Below are 18,697 nucleotides of genomic sequence, written 5' to 3'. Positions count from 1 at the left end.
TGTGTGCCTCTCGTGATCGCGCAGGGCGTCTCCCGCTCTCCTGGAGCTGGGAACCTGGTCTCCGTCTCGGGGGCCGCCCACCTTGGCGCCGGAGCTCTCCGCTCAGCATCCACCTTCCTACATCCCGTGTGCGCCTGGGGTCCCTCTGCCGCGCCCCCCCCTCCCCGCCCGGTGCAGCCGGAGACCCGGAATCCTCCCTGGGCTCTCAAGATCGTGCCACCCCTAGTGCCCACGCCTTCTTCGAGCCAAGCGTCCACTTCCACTGCCTTGCTTTTAATCCTAGCTACTCCAGGCTAACATCTTAGGATCATAGTTCAAAGCCAGCCAAGACAGTAAAGTCCTTGAGACATTCATCGCTAGTTAAGAACCAAAAAACAAAACTATAGGTGGAGGTGTGGCTCTAGCACCCAGGCCCTGAGTTCAAGCCCCAGGACTGGCACACCATACACACACATACACAGAAGAATGGGCTGGTGGCTCACGCTGTCATCCTAGCTGCTTGTGAGGCCATGATCTTGTCTGTCCACGAGGCTCCTATCTCCAATAAGCTGCCAAAAAAAAAAAAAAAAAAAAAGCCAGAAGTGGAGCTGTGGCTTGAGTTGGTACTGCACTAGCCTTGAGTAAAAAAACGCAGTTCAGGAAAGGGAAGGTGCCCAAGTCCTGAGTTCAAGCCTCCTCCCGGATGGGGGATGGGAGTGGGAGTGGAGATCATGGTTCAAGGCCAACGCTGGCAGACTTTTTTTTTTTGCCAGTCCTGGGCCTGGGCACTGTCCCTGAGCTTCTTTTGCTCAAGGCTAACCCTCTTCCACTTGAGCCACAGCGCCCCTTCTGGCTTTTTCTGTTTATGTGGTGCTGAGGAATTGAACCCAGGGCTTCATGCATGCTAGGCAAGCACTCTATGGCTAAGCCACATTCCCAGCCCTGTAATCACCTTTATAATAAAAAAATAAAAATAGATGAATGGATGCAAGCACACCCTATCTACATGCTGGAACATCATTCACTCAGGAACACGGTGAGGCTCCTTGGGGCTAGGGGCCAGGAGGAGTAGTAAGAAAGGGAAAAAGTAGTAGATCTCTTTTAGGGCTTGGATCAAGCAGGGCTTTTCCATCATGAAAAATTTTAGTGGAATTTCAATTAAAGAGACATCAATTATATATGTGTACCAGTTACAGGCTTGGTGTGTGTGTGTGTGTGCGCGCGTGCGTATGCACGCGCTAGTAGTGGGGCATAAGCTTCCATTGCTCAAGGCTGGCATTCTACAATTTGAACAACAGCTCCACTTCCAGTTTTTTGATGGTTAATTGGAGGTAAGTCTATGGACTTTCTGCCCAGGCTTTGGCTTTCATCCTTCTTAGTAGCTAGGATTACAGGCATGAACTACAAGTGCCCAGCACCACTCAACTTTTTAAATTGTGGCTGTCACTTTACCACTTTGAGTCATGGCTCCAGATATTTTTACTGATTACTTGTAGACAGGACTTTTTGGGACTTTTCTGCCGGAGCTAGCTTTGTCCCTGGATCCTCAGATCTCAGACTCCTGAGTAGCTGGGATTGCAGGCATGACTAGCACTTGGTATATACATATATTTTTTTCCTTTTTTTTTTTTCTTTTTCTGCTCCTAGGCCTTGAACTCTGGACCTGGGTACTTCTTTTGCTCAATGCTAGCACACTACTTTTTGACTTACATAGAGCCACTTCTACCTTTTTCTGTGATTAATTGGAGATAGTCTCACAGATACCAGCTTCCATTTGTAATTTTAAGGAACTTATTGGGCCAGGCACTGGTGACTCATACCTGTAATTCTAGCTACTCAGGAGGCTGAAATCTGAGGATCATGATTCACCAGGTTTGGCAGGAAAGTCCATAAGACTCTTATCTCCAATTAACCACCAGAAAACTGGAAGTGGCACTATGGGTCAAAGTGTAGAGTGCTAGCCTTGCACAAATGAGCTCAGGGACAGCACTCTGAGTTCAAGCTCCACCACCACCACCACCACCACCACCACCACCACCACCACCACCACCACCACTACCACCACAAACACTGGGATTGTTCAAGTGGTAGAATGGTTGTTCGTCTAGTATGAGGTCCTGAGTTCAAACCTCAGTACTACCAAGGAAAGAAGGAAAGAAGGAAGGAAGGAAGGAAGAAAGGAAGGAAGGAAGGAAGAGGGGGGAAGGAGGAAGGTGCTAGTCAGGGGTTGTGAAGCTATGGTTTTTTTTTCCAACTCTCTGATGGGCCTCTGTGAGCACCTGTTGGGACCTATCACTCACCTTCCATTGCTCTAGGATCAGGAGCCCTGGACAGACTAGAGATGACCTAAATCATGAATTTAAAAAAATAATCAAGTATAATTGACATACATCAAAATTCAAACTTTTGTTTTTATGTATTTTTTTGTTGGTTGTGCAGCTAGAACTCAGGGCTTGGGCCCTGTCCCTTAGCTCTTTTGCTCAAGGCTAGCTCTCTACCACTTTGAGCAACAGCTCCACTTCCATTTTCTGGTGGCTAATTGGAAATAAGTTTCCTGGAGTTTCTTCCCAGTCTGGCTTTGAGCCATGGTCCTCAGGACTCCGTCTCTTGCATGGCTAGGATTACAGTTTGAGCCACCACTGCCCAACTTTATTTTTCTTGATCTTGTAATCTTGCCTCAGCCTCTGGAACACTGGGATTACCAGTAGGCAATTGTCCATTTTAATATGGACACCTCAACCTCTTCCTACATGTGGACATCACCATATAAGGGCAAAAGATGCCCTGTGAGCTGTCAGTTGTCCCCTTTCCAGTCCCCATGATTCCAGTTCCTGGGGGAATCACCTGTTTTGGACATTTCCTGTCAATGGAGCCACACACTGTGGGGCTTTTTGTGCCTGATTCTGTCAATGGGCACAATGTCAAGGTCCCTCCATATTGTAGCGTGTATCAGATCCTCATCTCTTTTATGGCTGTGATGCTCCAGTACAGGACGGGAGCACGGTGTGGGGGTGGACCTCACTGTGTCATTTCATTCAGTGATGGACACTTCGGCTTTTTCCACATTTGGAGCCACTTGGATCTTGACCAAGATCTACAGGATCACATTGAGGTGTCCATTCTCCTATGGATCTCTGCCCAGAAGTGTTGTCCAGTAGGACACTTCTGCTAATGTCCTCCCTGTGGGCCCACAATGGTGACTTGCTAGGGCACAGGTTCCTGGGTTCAGGGCTGCTCCTGAAGGGCAAGAGGTAAGGGATGGTCAGAGTTGCTGGGAGCTACAGTTCCCCTCTCACCTCCTGAGCATGGGGTCCCCCAGTTGTTGCTCTCAGCCCTGGTCACTTCTGAGATAAGGTGGCGTGAGGGTGCTTTATGGTGGAGCCAGGGACAGAGCTCATACCAGACCATACCAAGACAGCCATGTCTGCTTTAAGGACAAAGCGCAACAGAGAATGACAGACTCCTGCATGGTGAGTGAGCAGAGTGGGGTCTGGGCCACTTCCCACTGCACTGCAGATTGGAGCCAGACATCCAGGAGGCCCAGCATGCCCAGCATGGGGAGACAGTGAAGTAGGGTCACTTTCTGAGGGTTGTAAAGCAGACAAGGTGGCTAGTGGAGGAGGGTGGCATTGCTGCGGATGTCCTTGAATTCAGGACAGCTTCTTGGGGTCTCCAACCTAAGGCTGGGTCTTCCCTTGAGGTCTTCCCAGGACACTCCTCCTGGGTGACAGGGATGTGTCTGACCTCAGCTACCCTGCAGCACTCAAGCAGGCAGCTTGTGACCCAAAGCCAAAGAGGGCAATGTGGGACCAAGTCTCCTTCCCACTCCTCCTGGCTAAAGGGACACAAGGATCTGCCTCAGGTGTCACCTGCCCAGGGACCTGCACACCACCACTAACTCTTCATTCTGTAGCACATATGTCCTCAAATGGCGAGAACCCAACCCCTTGGGTGGCTCACCCAGCCCCGCCCCCAGCAAGGGGCTTCCCTGGAGGTGGGGACAGGCAGGGCAGGTGCTGCCTCAACCACACACTGCACAGCTCACCAGCCTCAGGAGCTGGGGGAGAGGCGTGGGTTCCGTGTCCACCTGGCAGTCTGCCTGGTGTGGATTCCTTTCTCAGGGCCTGGATGCAAGGGGTGCTCAGGGAGAAGTTTGCGCTACTGTGCCAACAATCACACACTAAGAGGCTGCTGCTGGGGGAACCTGGAGAGCAGGAAGAATAGGCCTAGGGCCCCAGCTCAGAGCTGCAGCCTCTTCTTGGATCTCTGAGTGTCTCCTGCCCTGCTATAGGGGGGAAAAAAAGAGGCAGAGGCGAGGGGTCACCGTAGCCCCTTTGGATTCCTGCTTTCTGAGGCAGAGGCAGGGGTTGTGGGGGGCTGAGTGGTTCAGATGATGCCAGGCAACTCATGCATGAGGTCCAGCCAAGGTCCAGCCATTTGTGTCATCGATTTATTGGAGGAAAGTGACCGCCCGGGCTGCAGCTGATTCTGGCTGGGAGCTGCCAGCTCTGCCTGCTGGGTGGTCCTGTGTGAGAGGGGCTGTCTGGACCCCTGTCCTGCAGGTCAGCCCTCCTCACCTCCTCGCACTGCACAAGGAGGAGGGAGACCAAATTTCAAGTGTCTCCCCATCTGCTGGAGACAGGACAGCGAACAAGCACAAGGTGCTGGAGCTCCACGGCACCCAGGGCCGGTCTGCTGGGCTCTGCTGCTCTGAGGATGATTGGACAGTGGCCACCGAGAGGAGGCTGAGGCACCACTGGCCCTAAGTTCACCATGAAGGAGCCTCCTGCCAAGCGGGGCCCAGAGGCGGGCAGCCCTTCCAGAACCTGGGCCTGCAGAGAAGAGCTGCAGCGAGGGAGGGGGGCCTCCTCTTCCAGGCACACCCCTCCAGGCCCAGGGGAGGAGAGGCTCATGGGGGAAGGAGGGATGAAGGGTGCCCCCCACCCACTGGGCCTGGCCTCTTGGCCTAGTCCCAAGAGAAGCTGAGTCTGCAGGCAGCCATGCAATGCGAGCTGGTGCTCCACAGCATGGGGTCCTTGGACAGGGCATCTGGAAAGAGAGGGGCACCATTAGCAAATGGAGGGGGCAGCAGAACCTGGATTCTTGTGGGACACAAAAAGTTCTGGGCAGCTGGGTGCTGGTGGCTCACGCCTGGAATCCTAGCTAGTCAAGAGGCTGAGATCTGAGGACCGTGGTTCCAAGCAACGGGTGCTGGGATGTTAGGGTGAGCACCTTGTCCAGGCACCACCACACATCAGGCAAAGAGGTGGCACTTTAATGGGCCCGACTTATCCCTGAGACCCTTGCCTAGGTGGAGAATCCTGTCCTGGTGACCTGTAGCACCTGTTCTAGACACGCTCCAGCTCCTGGTCTGGCTCAGGCTCCTCATCTTCATCCTCATCCTCATCGTCATCATCCTCGTCCACGCAGGCCTTGTCCAATGGCGCCTCACCATCGCGGGCCAGCTCCTCCACATGGGCCAGCATGTCAGCCATCAGTGCCTCCTCCAGCCGCTTCCGAACCTGCTGCACCAGCTCTTCCTGTTTCCTGGGGATACAGAGGCTGTCAGGGGATTCCCAGATAGCCGCTAGGTACTGGAGATGGATGGAGAAGGAACCCCCACTCTGTCCTTCTCTCACTATCCCTTAGTAGGTTTGCAGAGAAAATATGACACCTAGGCTGGGGGCTCACGCCTGGAAGCCTAGCTACTCAGGAGGCTGAGATCTGAGGATCATCACTTGAATCCAGTCTGGGCAGGAAAATCTATGACACTCTTATCTCCAATTAAGCACCAGAAAAGCTGGAAGTGGAGCTGTGGCTCAAGTGGTAGAGTGCTACCCTTGGGCAAAAAAAATAGGCACAGTGCCTATGACTGAGTTCAAGTTCCAGAACCTGCAGGAAAGAGAGGGAGAGATGAAAGAAGGGAGGGAGGGAGGGAAAGGAGGAGAGAGGGAGGGAGAGAGGGAGAGGAGGTGGAAGAGAGGGAAATGAAGGTGTAGTTCAAAGTGGTAGAACACTAGCCTTGAGTGAAAATGCAAAATGAGCGCTCGAGGCCCTGAGTTGAAGCCCTAGTACCAGCAAAAAGCAAATAAACCTAAGACACCTATGTGCGGCATGCCGTGTCTGAGCCGTGCGTGCCTCTTGGCTTCCAAGGGCTGGGATGAGCGCTGACCATTTCTTTGCCCACAGCCTTCTGGTGACACCACAGCTGAGAAGCTTTCGCCAGTCCCTGCACACACAACCCATCATCTCCTCTGCATGCTTTAGGAAGTTCTTTGCCTGGAGTGCTCTGCTTTTTCAGGTTACCAGAAACCCACTCCTCGGCCCCTGTGTGCTCCCTCCCCCACAGGAATGGCCTGTCTTCCTTGCTCTGCAGGGCCCTCACCTTGCGGGGGCACATCCTGGCTGCCTGGCTCCAATCTTACCACTTGCAGTCCCCTCCATGTCCCAGAGCCCACCAAATCTACTGCCAGTTCTACACTTTGCAAGTTCCACATAGCTTTTAAAGATCCCATTTAAAATACCATGTTCTTTTCTTACTTCTTTTGTTCTTTTGCCAGTAGCTGTGGCTTGAACTCAGGGCCTGGACACTATCTTAAGGTTAGTGCTCTCCCACTTGGAGCTAAAGCTCCATTTCTGGCTTTTGGTAATTAATAGGTGTTAAGAGTCTCACAGACTCTCTAGCCTGGATTGGCTTTGTACCATGATCCTCAGCTCTTAGCCTTCCAAGTAGCTGGGATTACAGGCGTGAGATCCGTGGCTCGTGATGGCATTCTCCACTCCCACACCTCATGGAGTGTGAGGTGACTTTCAGCCCAGATGCAGGGCTCTAGTCACTGGCAGCCACTACACAGCCAGAGCCGGGGTGGCTCCAGAGCCACCGACTGCCAAGGGCCTTTAAGCAGGCACCCCAAACCATTTGTTCCAGATGCCCAACACTAGCTGAATGAACCCTCTTGCTTTTTTTTTTTTTTTTTTTTTTTTGCCAGTCCTGGGCCTTGGACTCAGGGCCTGAGCACTATCCCTGGCTTCCTTTTGCTCAAGGCTAGCACTCTGCCACTTGAGTGAGCCACAGCGCCACCTCTGGCTGTTTTCTATATATGTGGTGCTTGGGAATCGAACCCAGGGCTTCATGTATATGAGGCAAGCACTTTTGCCACTAGGCCATATTCCCAGCCCCCCTCCCTTTTTTTTTGAAGCACATTCTTCAAGAGCCAGGGCTCCTAGTTCACACCGAGGCCTGGCCCTTTCTGTTCTAAAGCCCCAGTACTGGCAGAACAGGTGATGAGGAGGTAGGAAGTACGTGGCAGGCCACTAGCTACCTGATGTCCTCGTCGGTCACCATGAAAGCTTTGCACAGGGGCTGTGTGGTGTTCAGCCACACACCGGGATTCTTCTCCACAGCAGCTGAGAGCTGCCCTGTGATGGGCATGGTGCTGGTGTGCAGGGCGCTGGCGATGGCCGACAGCAGTGTCTCGTCTGTACACCCGGGGCCCACCCCTGCCAGGATGGAGGACAGCCATTGGTGGTGGTGGTCACAGGAAGCAGCAGAAAAGCCCAGGGCAGGTTTCTGCCTGCCACCACTTTCACAGCAGGAAAAAAATACACAAGGCTTGGGGGCTGCCCTTACTGATAGCAGGGGGTATGACTTACAAGGCAGGGGCAAAATCAAGAAGCTTCCCGGGGACCGGGGTTCTCCTCTAGGGGTGCTAGGGACGAAGCAAGGAGTTTCTCATTGGGCCAAACTCCCAGGCCCCTCTTCCCACAGGTCTTTGCAGGAGAATGGAGGACTAATCAAGCTGCCCCTCTGTGCCCCAGGACTCAGGCCACCCAAGTTCCACCCATCTCCCCAAGGTCAAGGAGCGGGTCTGGCCCTCCCCCTCCTGGCCTGGCTCCATCTTCAGAGGGGGCAGGGAAGGTGCCTAGAAGTCAGACTCACCTTGCAGGCCCTTGGGCAGGTCCATCGTCCTGACTAGCTCCTCAGCAATGTCAAAGGCACTCAGTCCACTCAGCTTCTTCTCCCAGAACAGCTGCAGGAGCAGAAGGGCAGCACAGTCTGTCAGGCTGTACAAGGAGGGAAGCAAAATTCCCTGGGCCAAGCCTACAGGGAGGGCCTGTGACCTCCTTACTCCAATGGGGAAGGGTCCCACCTTCTTCCCTCTCTCATATCCTGCACAGCTCCTGCACCACACCCAGGTAATCAGTGGGTACTTGTAAATGAATGTGGAAATCACAAACACCCCTTAGTTTACCAAGCAGGTTACAAAGCCAACCATGTGCTGCCTCATTTAAGACATCTGCCCACAGACCAAAGTTTTCAGAGTGGACAGGAAGGAGTTACCACCCGTGGGGAGGACAGGGGCCGGGGGCTCTGCCTAAGACTGCTCAAATCCCCAGGTCTGGAAGGTGCTCCTTCCAGGATGGGATGGGCTGGGCCTGGCCACAGGGCTGCACCAAGGCTCACCTGCCTCGGCTGGTCCACTGCCTTCTGGGGATCGCTCTTCACTTTGTTGCTAGGGTGGTTGGTGATCTTGGTCACTGGCTGCTTGAAGATGGACGCTGTCTGCCGCACAGGCAGGGCTGTGTTCAGGTCTGGCTTGCCCTGCGGGGACAAGGCGCTGCAGCGGGCGGCCCCGGCTGGGGTCCACTGCGGGCCAAGGGGACCGGGCGCATGCTCAGCCAGGGCAGGGACTCCGGCGGGCACAGCCCCAGCTTCAAGGGCCTCAGGGACCATGTCCCCGCCAGGCGCCTGCCAACAATCCCGCAAGGGGCAGCTCTGCCAGGCTGCACAACTGAGGGTGAGGGCCCCCCCCCCCACCGACGGCATTCCTCCTGCTGCTCACCTTGACCTGGTTGGAGGAGTCATAGCGTACGCGCTGCCGACTCTTGTTCATCTTGCTCATCAGCATCTTGCCAGTGCGGAAGTCAAAGGTGCTCAAGTCCATGGAGCCCCCCAGGTAGCGCGCCAGCTGGGGCTTGCTGCGGAACTTCTTCCCACTGGGGCTGTGGACAGAGGTAGGTCAGGCCGGGTCTGGGGGAGCCCCTGTAGGACCATCCCCCATCACCATCCTGGGGGAATGCCCTTCTACCCTTCTAAGCCCCCTACTCCCGGTTCGGGGAAATCTCAGAGCCTACTGCAACCTGGTTCTCCAGAGAGAACCATCCTTTGGGATGATCACAGCATTGGAGAGGGGACTGGGACTGGAACCCCCTGCAGTTGCCCAGGACTGGAAATGGGCGCTGCTCACTGTCAGGCAGTGGGCCCTCTCCATAGGCATCTGGGAGGTCATCTGAGATCACTTGAAGGAACAGCAGCACCAGACCCAAGGCAGCCAGCAGATACCTGGGACTCAGCAACTCCACTCCTTCTCATTCACCACCCAAAGCAGGGAAAAAGTCCACCTTGCACCTGTACTCCCATCCAAAAGGTGGGACAACCCCAGGTAAAGTGATACAAAGCATGGTCCACCCAGGCTGGAACAGCACGCAGCCTTGAACGGGAGCAGGATGACACAGCAGGGAACTTCCAGGGCCTCATGGTCAGTAAAAATCAAACACAAAAGACCCCACTGATGGGAAATGTCACTTCAGGCAAGCCCACAGACTGGAGTTGGATTCCTGGTGCCAGGAATGAGGGAAGAGAAGGGGCTTCCTTTGGAAGTTTTGGTGTTGATAGTGGTGATGTGTTTTTTGTTTTGTTTTGTTTTTGCCAGTCCTGGGACTTGAACTCAAGGCCTGGGCACTGCCCCTAGATTTTTTATTCAAAGCTAGTACTCTACCACTTGAGCCACAGTGCCATTTCTTGTTTATGCAGTGCTGAGGAATCGAACCTAGGACTTCATGCATGCTATAGGCAAGCACCCTATCACTAAGTCACCTTCCCAGCCCTGGTGATGGGTTTTGAATACACTAAAAGCCACTGAATTCCATGCAGAATGTAAATGGACAAACTGTAATAGCCCAGGACTAATCACAATAAGGCTTTAAAAAACAGTTTTAAGCCGGGCTGATGGCTCACATCTGTAATCCTAGCTACTCAGGAGGCTGAGATCTGAGGGTCAGTTCTAAGCCACTCCAGGCAGAAAAGGCCCCTTGAGACTCTTCTCTTCAATTAACCCCTCAAAAACCAGAAGTGGTGTTGTGGTTCAAGTGGTAGAATGCTAGCCTTGAGCACAAAGAGGCTCAGGGACAGTGCCCAGGCCCTGAGTACAAGCCCTACAACTGACAAAAATACATAAATAAATGTGTGGTGCTCACTAGGCCAGGTCCATAAGCCCCTTTGCAAATTCAGTAACTAGTTACTCATGCTAATAGGCCTGAGATTCCTGGCTGGCTCCACTTTGTGCTTCCTCCAGAGAAACTTCTAGGCCAGAATTTTGGCCTCAGGTGAAGAAAAAAAAAATATATCACTTGTCATGACATCTTCCCCAATTTGGGGGGGATATATGTATAGATGTGCTGGGTAGTACACGTATCTTAGGAAGTTACCTTCCATGTCCTAACAGGCAAAAGGCAGAACACTTTGCAAAGGCCTGGTGGGGTTCAGGCACACATGGTTGTTTAGGGGTCTGCAGGAGCACAGGGTACTGAGAATTAAAAAGAGTCCAGGGCAGCTGGGACTGTGGCTTAGTGGTAGAGTGCTTGCCTTGCATGCATGAAGCCCTGGGTTCGATTCCTCAGTACCACATAAACAGAAAAAGCCAGAAGTGGTGCTGTAGCTCAAGTGGCAGTGTTAGCCTTGAGCAAAAAGAAGCCAAGGATAGTGTTCAGGCCTGGAGTTCAAGCCCCAGGACTGGCCAAAAAAAAAAAAAAAAAAAAGTGGGGAAGTGGAGCATGCCAATGGGGATAGTAGTTCTTTTGGGGGTGATGCAAATGATATGGGAGACAGTGGCTGTAGTTGAACAAGCCTGTTCATGTCATAATAACCACTGCATTGCACACATTAAGAAGGTGAGTTAACGGTAACCCCTCTGAACATCACTTTTATAATAACAATTTTTTAAAAGGTGAGTTATGAAACATGAATTACACTGTAATTTGCCTGTGTGTGTGTGTGTGTGTGCTGGACCAGGGGCTTGAACTCAAGAACCTAGGCACTGTCCCTCAGCTTTTGTGGTTAAGGCTAGGGCTCAACCACTTGAGCCATACCTCCACTTCCAGCTTTTTGGCAGTTAACTGGAGGTAAGTCTCATGGACCTTCCTGTTGGGCTGGCTTTGAACTACAATCCTGAATAGCTAGGATTACGTACATGAACCACTGGCACCTGGCTTAGACTACTTTTTTCACAGGGTTATGCAGATTTGCACTGACATAGAAAGATTTCCCTGACATTTTATTGAAGAATGAACAGATTTAATTTAAAAAAAAGATTATGCAAGTGTACAAAGAACAGTCAGAGTTCTCTCATGTCTAGCCTTCAGTCAGTGCCTATGCAAGTACACCAGGCCTGCACTTCCATGGGGTTCTGTCTTGCCGTGGGAACCTGAAATCCCATTTCTTCAGTTCACTTGCACCTTTTCCTGCCAGGGTAGGCAGTATGATCACATCCTCAAGACACTGGCCAGCTTGGGCTTGGTCCAGGTCAAGTTGCCGCCAGTCTCAAGTCTCCTAAGCCTTCACCAAGATGTCCCACTAACTGGATCACTCCTCCCTTCACCACTGCCCTCCCCTCCTCATCCATACACTAGACATCCTACCTTCAGGCCTTTCCCTTATCAGAGAGGACAGAACCCTACCATTATGAGGAAACAGAAAAGGAGGAAAGTCATAGACGCAGGGCAGGGCAGCAACAGATAATGCATATAGGGACCCTAAAAGACACTGTTTGCAGCCCCACCTGAAATTATAACATCTGAAATTACAAGGTTCCAGCTTATTATACACCACTTCAGGGGCTAACAGTCCCATCTTGCCTTTGCTATCCTTGCACTTTTTGGAAGACAAGCTAAGCTTGTCTAAAATGAGTCCCTACCCTTCCACACATAAGATGTCCCTCACTTTACCTCTCAAAACAGGAACAGCAGAAAATCAAGGGAATACACCTCTGTAGGCTCAACATAGCAAGGAGACAGATGCTGTCCCTCATAGGCTCTATGGCACTCCCCCAGCCAGTCCCTGCCCAGCTGGCACTCTGCAAGCAGCAGGCATCCCAACAAGAAAACAACTCAAAGGGAACAATCAAAGCTGTTGTGGTGACTCAGATCTGTAATCCTAGGTAACTCAGGAGGTTGAGATCTGAGGGTGGCAGTTCAGAGCTAGGTAGGGCAGAAAAGTCTCTAATCTCCAATTAACTTCCAAAAGAATCTGGGAAGTGGATGTGTGACTCAAGTGGTAGAATGCGTCTTGAGCAAAAAACTCAGGCGCTGGTGTCTCACACCTGTAATCGTAGCTCAGAAGGCTGAGATGGAGAGGAACGTGGTTCAAAGCCAGCCCTGTCAGGAAAGTCCATGAAACTCTTATCTCCAATTAACCACCCGAAAACAGGAAGTGGCACCATGGCTCAGAGTGGTAGAGCGCTAGCCTTGAGCTGAAGAGCTCAGGGACAGTGCCCAGGCCGAGTTCAAGCCCCATGGCAGACTAAAATAAAAAACAAATTAAATAAGTAGACTGGCTTGGAATAACAGCGACTTGCAAGTTGAGGTGCAGCTGTTATTGTTGAGGGGCCCTGGATTTGTCCCCAGCCTGCAGAAAAGAACCATTCAGAAGACAAGGCAACATAGCAGGTGCTAGCTGTCTGAGCTAGAGACCAGCATGTAAACTCTTTTGTTTAGCCAAGTGGATTCTCCAGCTGCCCTTCCCAAGTAAAGAGCAGGTCCTCCTCCCCAGTCGGTGCTGGAGGGTTCTGAAAGCCTCCGACCACTTGCAGAATCAACAACAAAAAAGCACTGGCTCTGGACCCAAGCCTGGGCAGACACGACATGTGCAATGAGACATACCCCAATGAAAAAGTGGCTGGGGATGGGCCCGAGGATGTGCTTTTTCAAGCAGACCTGTCATGGATTACTCCAACGAGCCTTGCTCTCCGAAAACCCGGGGTGTCCCCTACCCCTCACTCCGTCTAGGGCTCCAATCGACTACGGGACTTCCTCGAGGGGATCAGAAGGACAGCCCAACCCCCACCTCCCCGCCTCCCAGCGGCGTCTGGCCTTGGTCGGGCGCCCCTTGTCCACAGCTCGCGGCCACAGCGACGACCGGGACAAAAGCTGCCACTGCCGCCCGCCCCAGTACCATGCGGCCGCACGGCAGGCTGGGCGCACGCGCACTGGGCCGTCGCCCGCCAAGCCGGCCAGCTCCTACGCGGAGCGCACGCTGGTACGCACGCACGGCGCACGCGCGCGGCCCAGGCCCTGGCCCTGGCCCTAGGTAGGGGCGTCCAAGACGCCGCAGAGGCCGCTGGGAGGCGCCCGTTGGGGCCCTGCGCGGCCGGGGTGCTCATTCACCTATAGTAAAAGACATCCCTGTGGCCGGCCGACAGCCCCGACCTTCTGGGCACTTCTTCCCTCTCCCAGCCCTGCGGGAGCGCCGGGCACTCCCACCTCTTCCGCTCCATCGCGCCCAGCTCCTCGGCCCGCCTCCGGGCCTGCCGCCGCCGCCGCCGCCGCCGCCGCCGCCGCGACCCCCCGCTCTTCGCCGCCGCCGCCGCCGACTCAGCTGCCTTCCACCGCCACCACTTGCCGCGGCTGTTCCAGCCCACGGGCCCCCGCCCTCCGCCCCCAGCCGGGCGTGCGCCGGCTTTGCCTCCCTCTCGGCCCCCTCCCCGCGCTCGCCAGCCCCCGCTCGGGGGGCCGCTCCGCCCACCCGCCCGCGCGCGGGGCCAGTTGCCTTTCTGCGCAGCTGCAACGCCAGCCCCGCCCCCGGCCCTGCTCCTCGCCGAAGAGGCCAATCAGCGCGCGGCCAGGGGGCAGGACCGCTACGATTGGAGGACGTGCGCCTTGGCCCAGTGCGTCCGCCCCAATGGACAGCTGTTCCCGCGCCGAGCATGTTGGGTGCTAAGACACCTGTCAGGTGAATGTACACCTGGCCGGGAGTCCTTGCCCTAGGTACTCACCTGACTCCGCTAGAGATCTGGGGATTCCCTTCCAGGGCTGGAACCTTGACGCTCTCTGTGGACTGGAAGTCCACCAACTCTGTGTGTGTGTGTGTGTGTGTGTGTGTGTGTGTGTGTGTGTGTGTACTGGAGCTTGAACTGAGGGTCTGGGAGCCGTCCCCGAGCTTTCTCGCTCAAGGCTGATGGCTCTACGACTTGAGCCGCAGATTTTTGCTGATTAATTAGAGAGAAGAGTCTCATAGATTAACTTCCCTGGACGGGCTTCAAACCGTGATCCTCGAATCTCAGCCTCCTGCATGAGCCACCAGCACCTGGCCTTTTCATTAAAAAAAATCATTTTTAAATTTATCATTTCATTGTACGTAGGCCTTTTCTTCTCCCCCCCCCCCCCGTGCTAAGGATCTAATCCAGGCCCTTGAGCATTGCTGAGCAACCACTCTACTACCGAGCTACTTTCTACATGCTACTTGTAAAGTCCTGGAATCTGAACACCTCTCTCCATGCTCTACTTTAGTGCAGCCATCTCTTCGAGGTCTCCAGCACTTGGCTGTGGAGCTGTCCCTCCCACCACCACACCTCCTGGGGACCAGGGAGTCACTCCCACTTGCTCCTTCACTGGCTGCCTTGTTCGCCATGCACAGCTTGGCACAAGGGCAGGTGTATGGAGTTGACACCCTCTGCTGTGCCTCCTCCATCAAATGGAGAAGTTTCCCTGGTGCTGATATTGGCTTTTCCAGGTCAAAGGTGGTCAAAATACCAGCCAATTTAACTTAAAGATTTTACTTGGCTTTTATGTATGATTCTAGACTTGGGCAACACTTGTTCTATATAGCAGGGGAAGATCCATGTACCAGTGGCTCAGCCCTTTCATCTAGCTATTCAGGAGGCTGAGATGTGAGGAATCATTCAAAGCCAGCCTGAGCAGCAAAGTCCATGAGACACTTACCTCTTACCACCAAAAAGCTGGAAGCAGAGCTATGGTTAAAGTTGGTGGTAAAGGGCTGGGAATATGGCCTAGTGGCAAGAGTGCTTGCCTCCTACACATGAAACTCTCAGTTCGATTCCCCAGCACCACATATACGGAAAACGGCCAGAAGGGGCGCTGTGGCTCAGGTGGCAAAGTGCTAGCCTTGAGCGGGAAGAAGCCAGGGATGGTGCTCAGGCCCTGAGTCCAAGGCCCAGGACTGGCAAAAAAAAAAAAAGTTGGTGGTAAAGTTTTAGAGTTAAAGCCCCAAACTATTACTCACACATATACACACAGTTGGGCTGGAGGCTTGACACAAGCCGTTGAACTCCAGCTTAGCATGCAGGAGTCTCCAATCTCAAACCCCAGTACCAGCACACACACACACTCACACACAGGCATTGAATCCAGGCACCTTGTAATCCTAGCTACTCAGGAGGCTGAGATCCGAGGACCATGATTTGAAACCAGTCAGGGCAGGAAAGTCCTTGAGACTGTTATCTCCAATTAACCACCAGAAAAACAGAAATGGCACTGTGGCTTAAAGTGGTAGAGCACTGGCCTTGAGCAAAAATGTTCAAGGACAGCACCCAGGCCAAGTTCAAGCCCTTCAACTGAAAAAACAGACACACACACACAAAAGAAAAGAAAAGAAAAAAGGTGTCGAATCATGGAATTTGATCTCAAGAATGAAGTTTGAAAATATACAAGTGGCTACAGCTGCTCCTCAGAAACCCAACTCCACTGGCACTCATTTCCTTCTCAACCTCTAGGGCTTAGGTTGTCCTCCCAACCAGGCCAGTGGACCAGGCAGCCCCTGGCTCACCATTGCTTCCTGGGCCTCACTTGACATGAAGGCCTGCTTGGCACTGTGCACACCACACCCAGTTGTTCTTCAGGTGGGCATCCTGGGCACTGCAGGGTGCTGAGCAGCTTCCTTGGTCTCCACTTCCTCCCTACCAAGGGAAGTTACGAGGACCCCCCAAAGCTGCTGCAAGTCCACACGAGGGCATAGGAACATACTGAATGACCGACCAAGCCTGCAGGGCACACATCCACATTGTGCAGAAACCTGCCAAGGGATCCACATCCTCCAGCCCATGGTAGGACAAAATATAGAACTTTTAGGGTTGGGGTGCAGTTCAGGTTTAATAAGACTTTGCCTGAAGAGTACAGCCCATGGTTTCCATCTCTAGTATGTAAGTAAAGAAAAATGAAAGCTGGCTCTGGTGGCTCACATCTATAACCCTATCTACTGAGGAGGCTGAGATCTAATGATCTCAGTTTGAAGCCAGCTGGAGTAGGAAAGTCTGGGAGACTCTTATCTCCACTAGATTACTAAAAAGCCAGAAGTAGAGCTGTGGCTCAAATGGTAAAGCTCTAGCCTTGAACCAAATAAGCTCAGGGACAGTGCCCAGGCCCTGAGTTCAAGCCCCAGGATCAGCACAAAAACAAAACACAGGACTGGGGTTGTGGCTCAAGTGGTAGAATGCCAGCTGTGAACAACAACAAAAGGCCAGTGAGAGCACAGGCCCTGCACAAACACTGGCACTAACATAACACAAACAACCCAAATGTATGCTAGGTGCTAGTGGCTCACACCTGTAATCCTAGCTACTCAGGAAGCTAAGATCTGGAGAAAAGGAGTTTGAAGCCAGCCAAGGAAGACAATTCTAAGATACCAAAGGAGCCAGCAAACACTTGGGCAGGATGCTTACCTCAAGTGGAAGAGCACCAGCTAAACAACCCAGCAAGGTAGTGTGAGGCCTTGAAAAAAAAAATCATGATGGGAACTATTTAAATAATGGCCCAATGCCAGAGGCTCATGACTATAATCTTAGCTACACAGGAGGCTGAGATCTGAAGACTGAAGTTAAAATCCAGTTCAGGCAGAAAAGTCTGTAAGATTTGAATCAGCTATCAGAAAGAGAAGGAAAGGGGGGAAGAGAGGAAGGGAAGGAGGGAGGGAGGGAGGGAGGGAGGGAGGGAAGAAGGAAGGAAAGAAGGAAGGAAGGAAAGAAGGAAGGAAGGAAGGAAGGAAGGAAGGAAGGAAGGAAGGAAGGAAGGAAGGAAGGAAGGAAGAGAAAAAAGCCAGAAGTGGTATTGTGCCTCAAGTGGAAGAGTGCTAGCTTTGAACAAAAGACCTTAGGGGCGCTGGGAATATGGCCTAGTGGCAAGAGTGCTTGTCTCGTATACATGAAGCCCTGGGCTTGATTCTTCAGCACCATGTATACAGAAAAAGTCAGAGGTGGTGCTGTAGCTCAAGTGGCAGAATGCTAGCCTTGAGCAAGAAGAAGCCAGGGACAGTGTCTAGGCCCTGAGTCCAAGCCCCAGGACTGGCCAAAAAAAAAAAAAAAAGACCTCACCCAGGCTTTTTTTTTTTTTTTTTTTGCCAGTCCTGGGCTTGGACTCAGGGCCTGAGCACTGTCCCTGGCTTCTTTTTGCTCAAGGCTAGCACTCTGCCACTTGAGCCACAGCGCAACTTCTGGCCGTTTTCTATATATGTGGTGCTAGGGAATCAAACTCAGGGCTTCATGCATGTGAGGCAAGCACTCTTGCCACTAGTACCCAGGCTTTGAATTCAAGCTGCAGGAATAGCACTAAAACTACAATAAAATACATGCTGACAGGATTTTAAGTGTTAACTTTAGCCATTTTGGAGCCCAAACCCAAATGTTGCTTTGTGTCTCCCTCACTCTACAGCAGGAGTTTGAACTCAGGGCTTCCCATATACTAGTCAGGTACTCTAAAACTAGAGACACAGGAAGAACTCACAGCCATTCTTGCTTTAGTTATTTTCCAGATAGGATCTTACAATTTTTTGCTAGGGGTCATGTCTTAAAAAAAAAATTAAATCCTGGGGCTTGAACTCAGGGCCTGCATGCTGTCCTTGAACTCTTTTTGCTCAAGGCTAGTGCTCTACCACTTTGAGCCATAGCTCCACTTCAAGTTTTTTGTTTTTGGTGGTTAATTAGAGTTGAGACTCATGGACTTTCCTGCCCAAGCTGGCTTTGAATTGGGATACTCATACCGCAGCCTCTAGAGTGGCTAGGATTACAGGCGTGAGCCACCACTGCCTAGCTCACCCTTGTATCTTCCTATATCTGCCTCTGGTGTGCCTTGGATCACATGCATACCTCACCACACTGAACTTGCTAGTTGAGGTGGGGTCTTTTGAAGTTTTTGCTTGGATTGGCCTTGAATTGAGATCCTCCTGGGGATTGCAAAGGTCAATGAAAGGCAGCAGGCAACTTTGCAGGGTTGTGGGTAGAAGCACTAGGAAATGTTACAAATGACCCTCATTTATGCCAGACACACAGATCTGATGTCATTACAAGATCACTGTAATAGTAGATGACACAAGCAGAATTCCCTAACAGGTTAGTGGATGCTGGCTGGGATACAGGCAAGCTGGTTATCCATGTGGAGTGACACCAAGAAATCAGACTTGACAGCCCAGTGGCAGTGGCTCACACCTGGACTCCTAGTTACTCAGGAGGTTGAGATCTAAGGATCTTGGTTCAAAGCCAGGATCTGCAGTAAAGTCTGTGCAACTCTTATCTCCAATGAACCATTAGAAAACTGGAAGTGATGTGGCTCAAGTGGTAGAGTGCTGAGCTGAAGCACTCAGGGACAGTGCCCAGGCCCCGAGTTCAAGCCCCCTAATGAACCAAAATTAAAAAATGCTAATTTTTTAAAAATAAAG

General features: G+C 52.3%; 1 protein-coding gene across 4 annotated transcripts; it reads right to left on the bottom strand.

The window, feature by feature from the left end:
* Positions 1-4,396: 4,396 nt before the first annotated feature.
* Mbd3 (methyl-CpG binding domain protein 3) lies at positions 4,397-13,695 on the bottom strand. Of its 4 annotated transcripts, none has more exons than XM_048341741.1 (7): positions 13,420-13,695; positions 8,823-8,982; positions 8,444-8,626; positions 7,919-8,009; positions 7,302-7,479; positions 5,323-5,526; positions 4,397-5,028 (listed from the first exon to the last, which is right to left on the bottom strand). In XM_048341741.1, the coding sequence occupies exons 1-6, from the start codon at positions 13,527-13,529 to the stop codon at positions 5,328-5,330; spliced, it is 921 nt and encodes a 306-aa protein (XP_048197698.1). In that variant the 5' UTR covers positions 13,530-13,695; the 3' UTR covers positions 4,397-5,028; positions 5,323-5,327. The 4 variants fall into 4 exon arrangements, with proteins under 4 accessions (XP_048197698.1, XP_048197699.1, XP_048197697.1 ...); XM_048341742.1 differs by having other exon boundaries at positions 8,444-8,581; positions 13,516-13,686; XM_048341740.1 differs by having other exon boundaries at positions 13,516-13,665.
* Between the last annotated feature and the right edge of the window lie 5,002 nt (positions 13,696-18,697).

This window comes from Perognathus longimembris, chromosome 3 (assembly GCF_023159225.1).
Source record: "Perognathus longimembris pacificus isolate PPM17 chromosome 3, ASM2315922v1, whole genome shotgun sequence".
In the NCBI taxonomy this organism is placed as follows: domain Eukaryota; kingdom Metazoa; phylum Chordata; class Mammalia; order Rodentia; family Heteromyidae; genus Perognathus; species Perognathus longimembris.
This window is presented reverse-complemented; position numbering and strand designations above follow the sequence as displayed.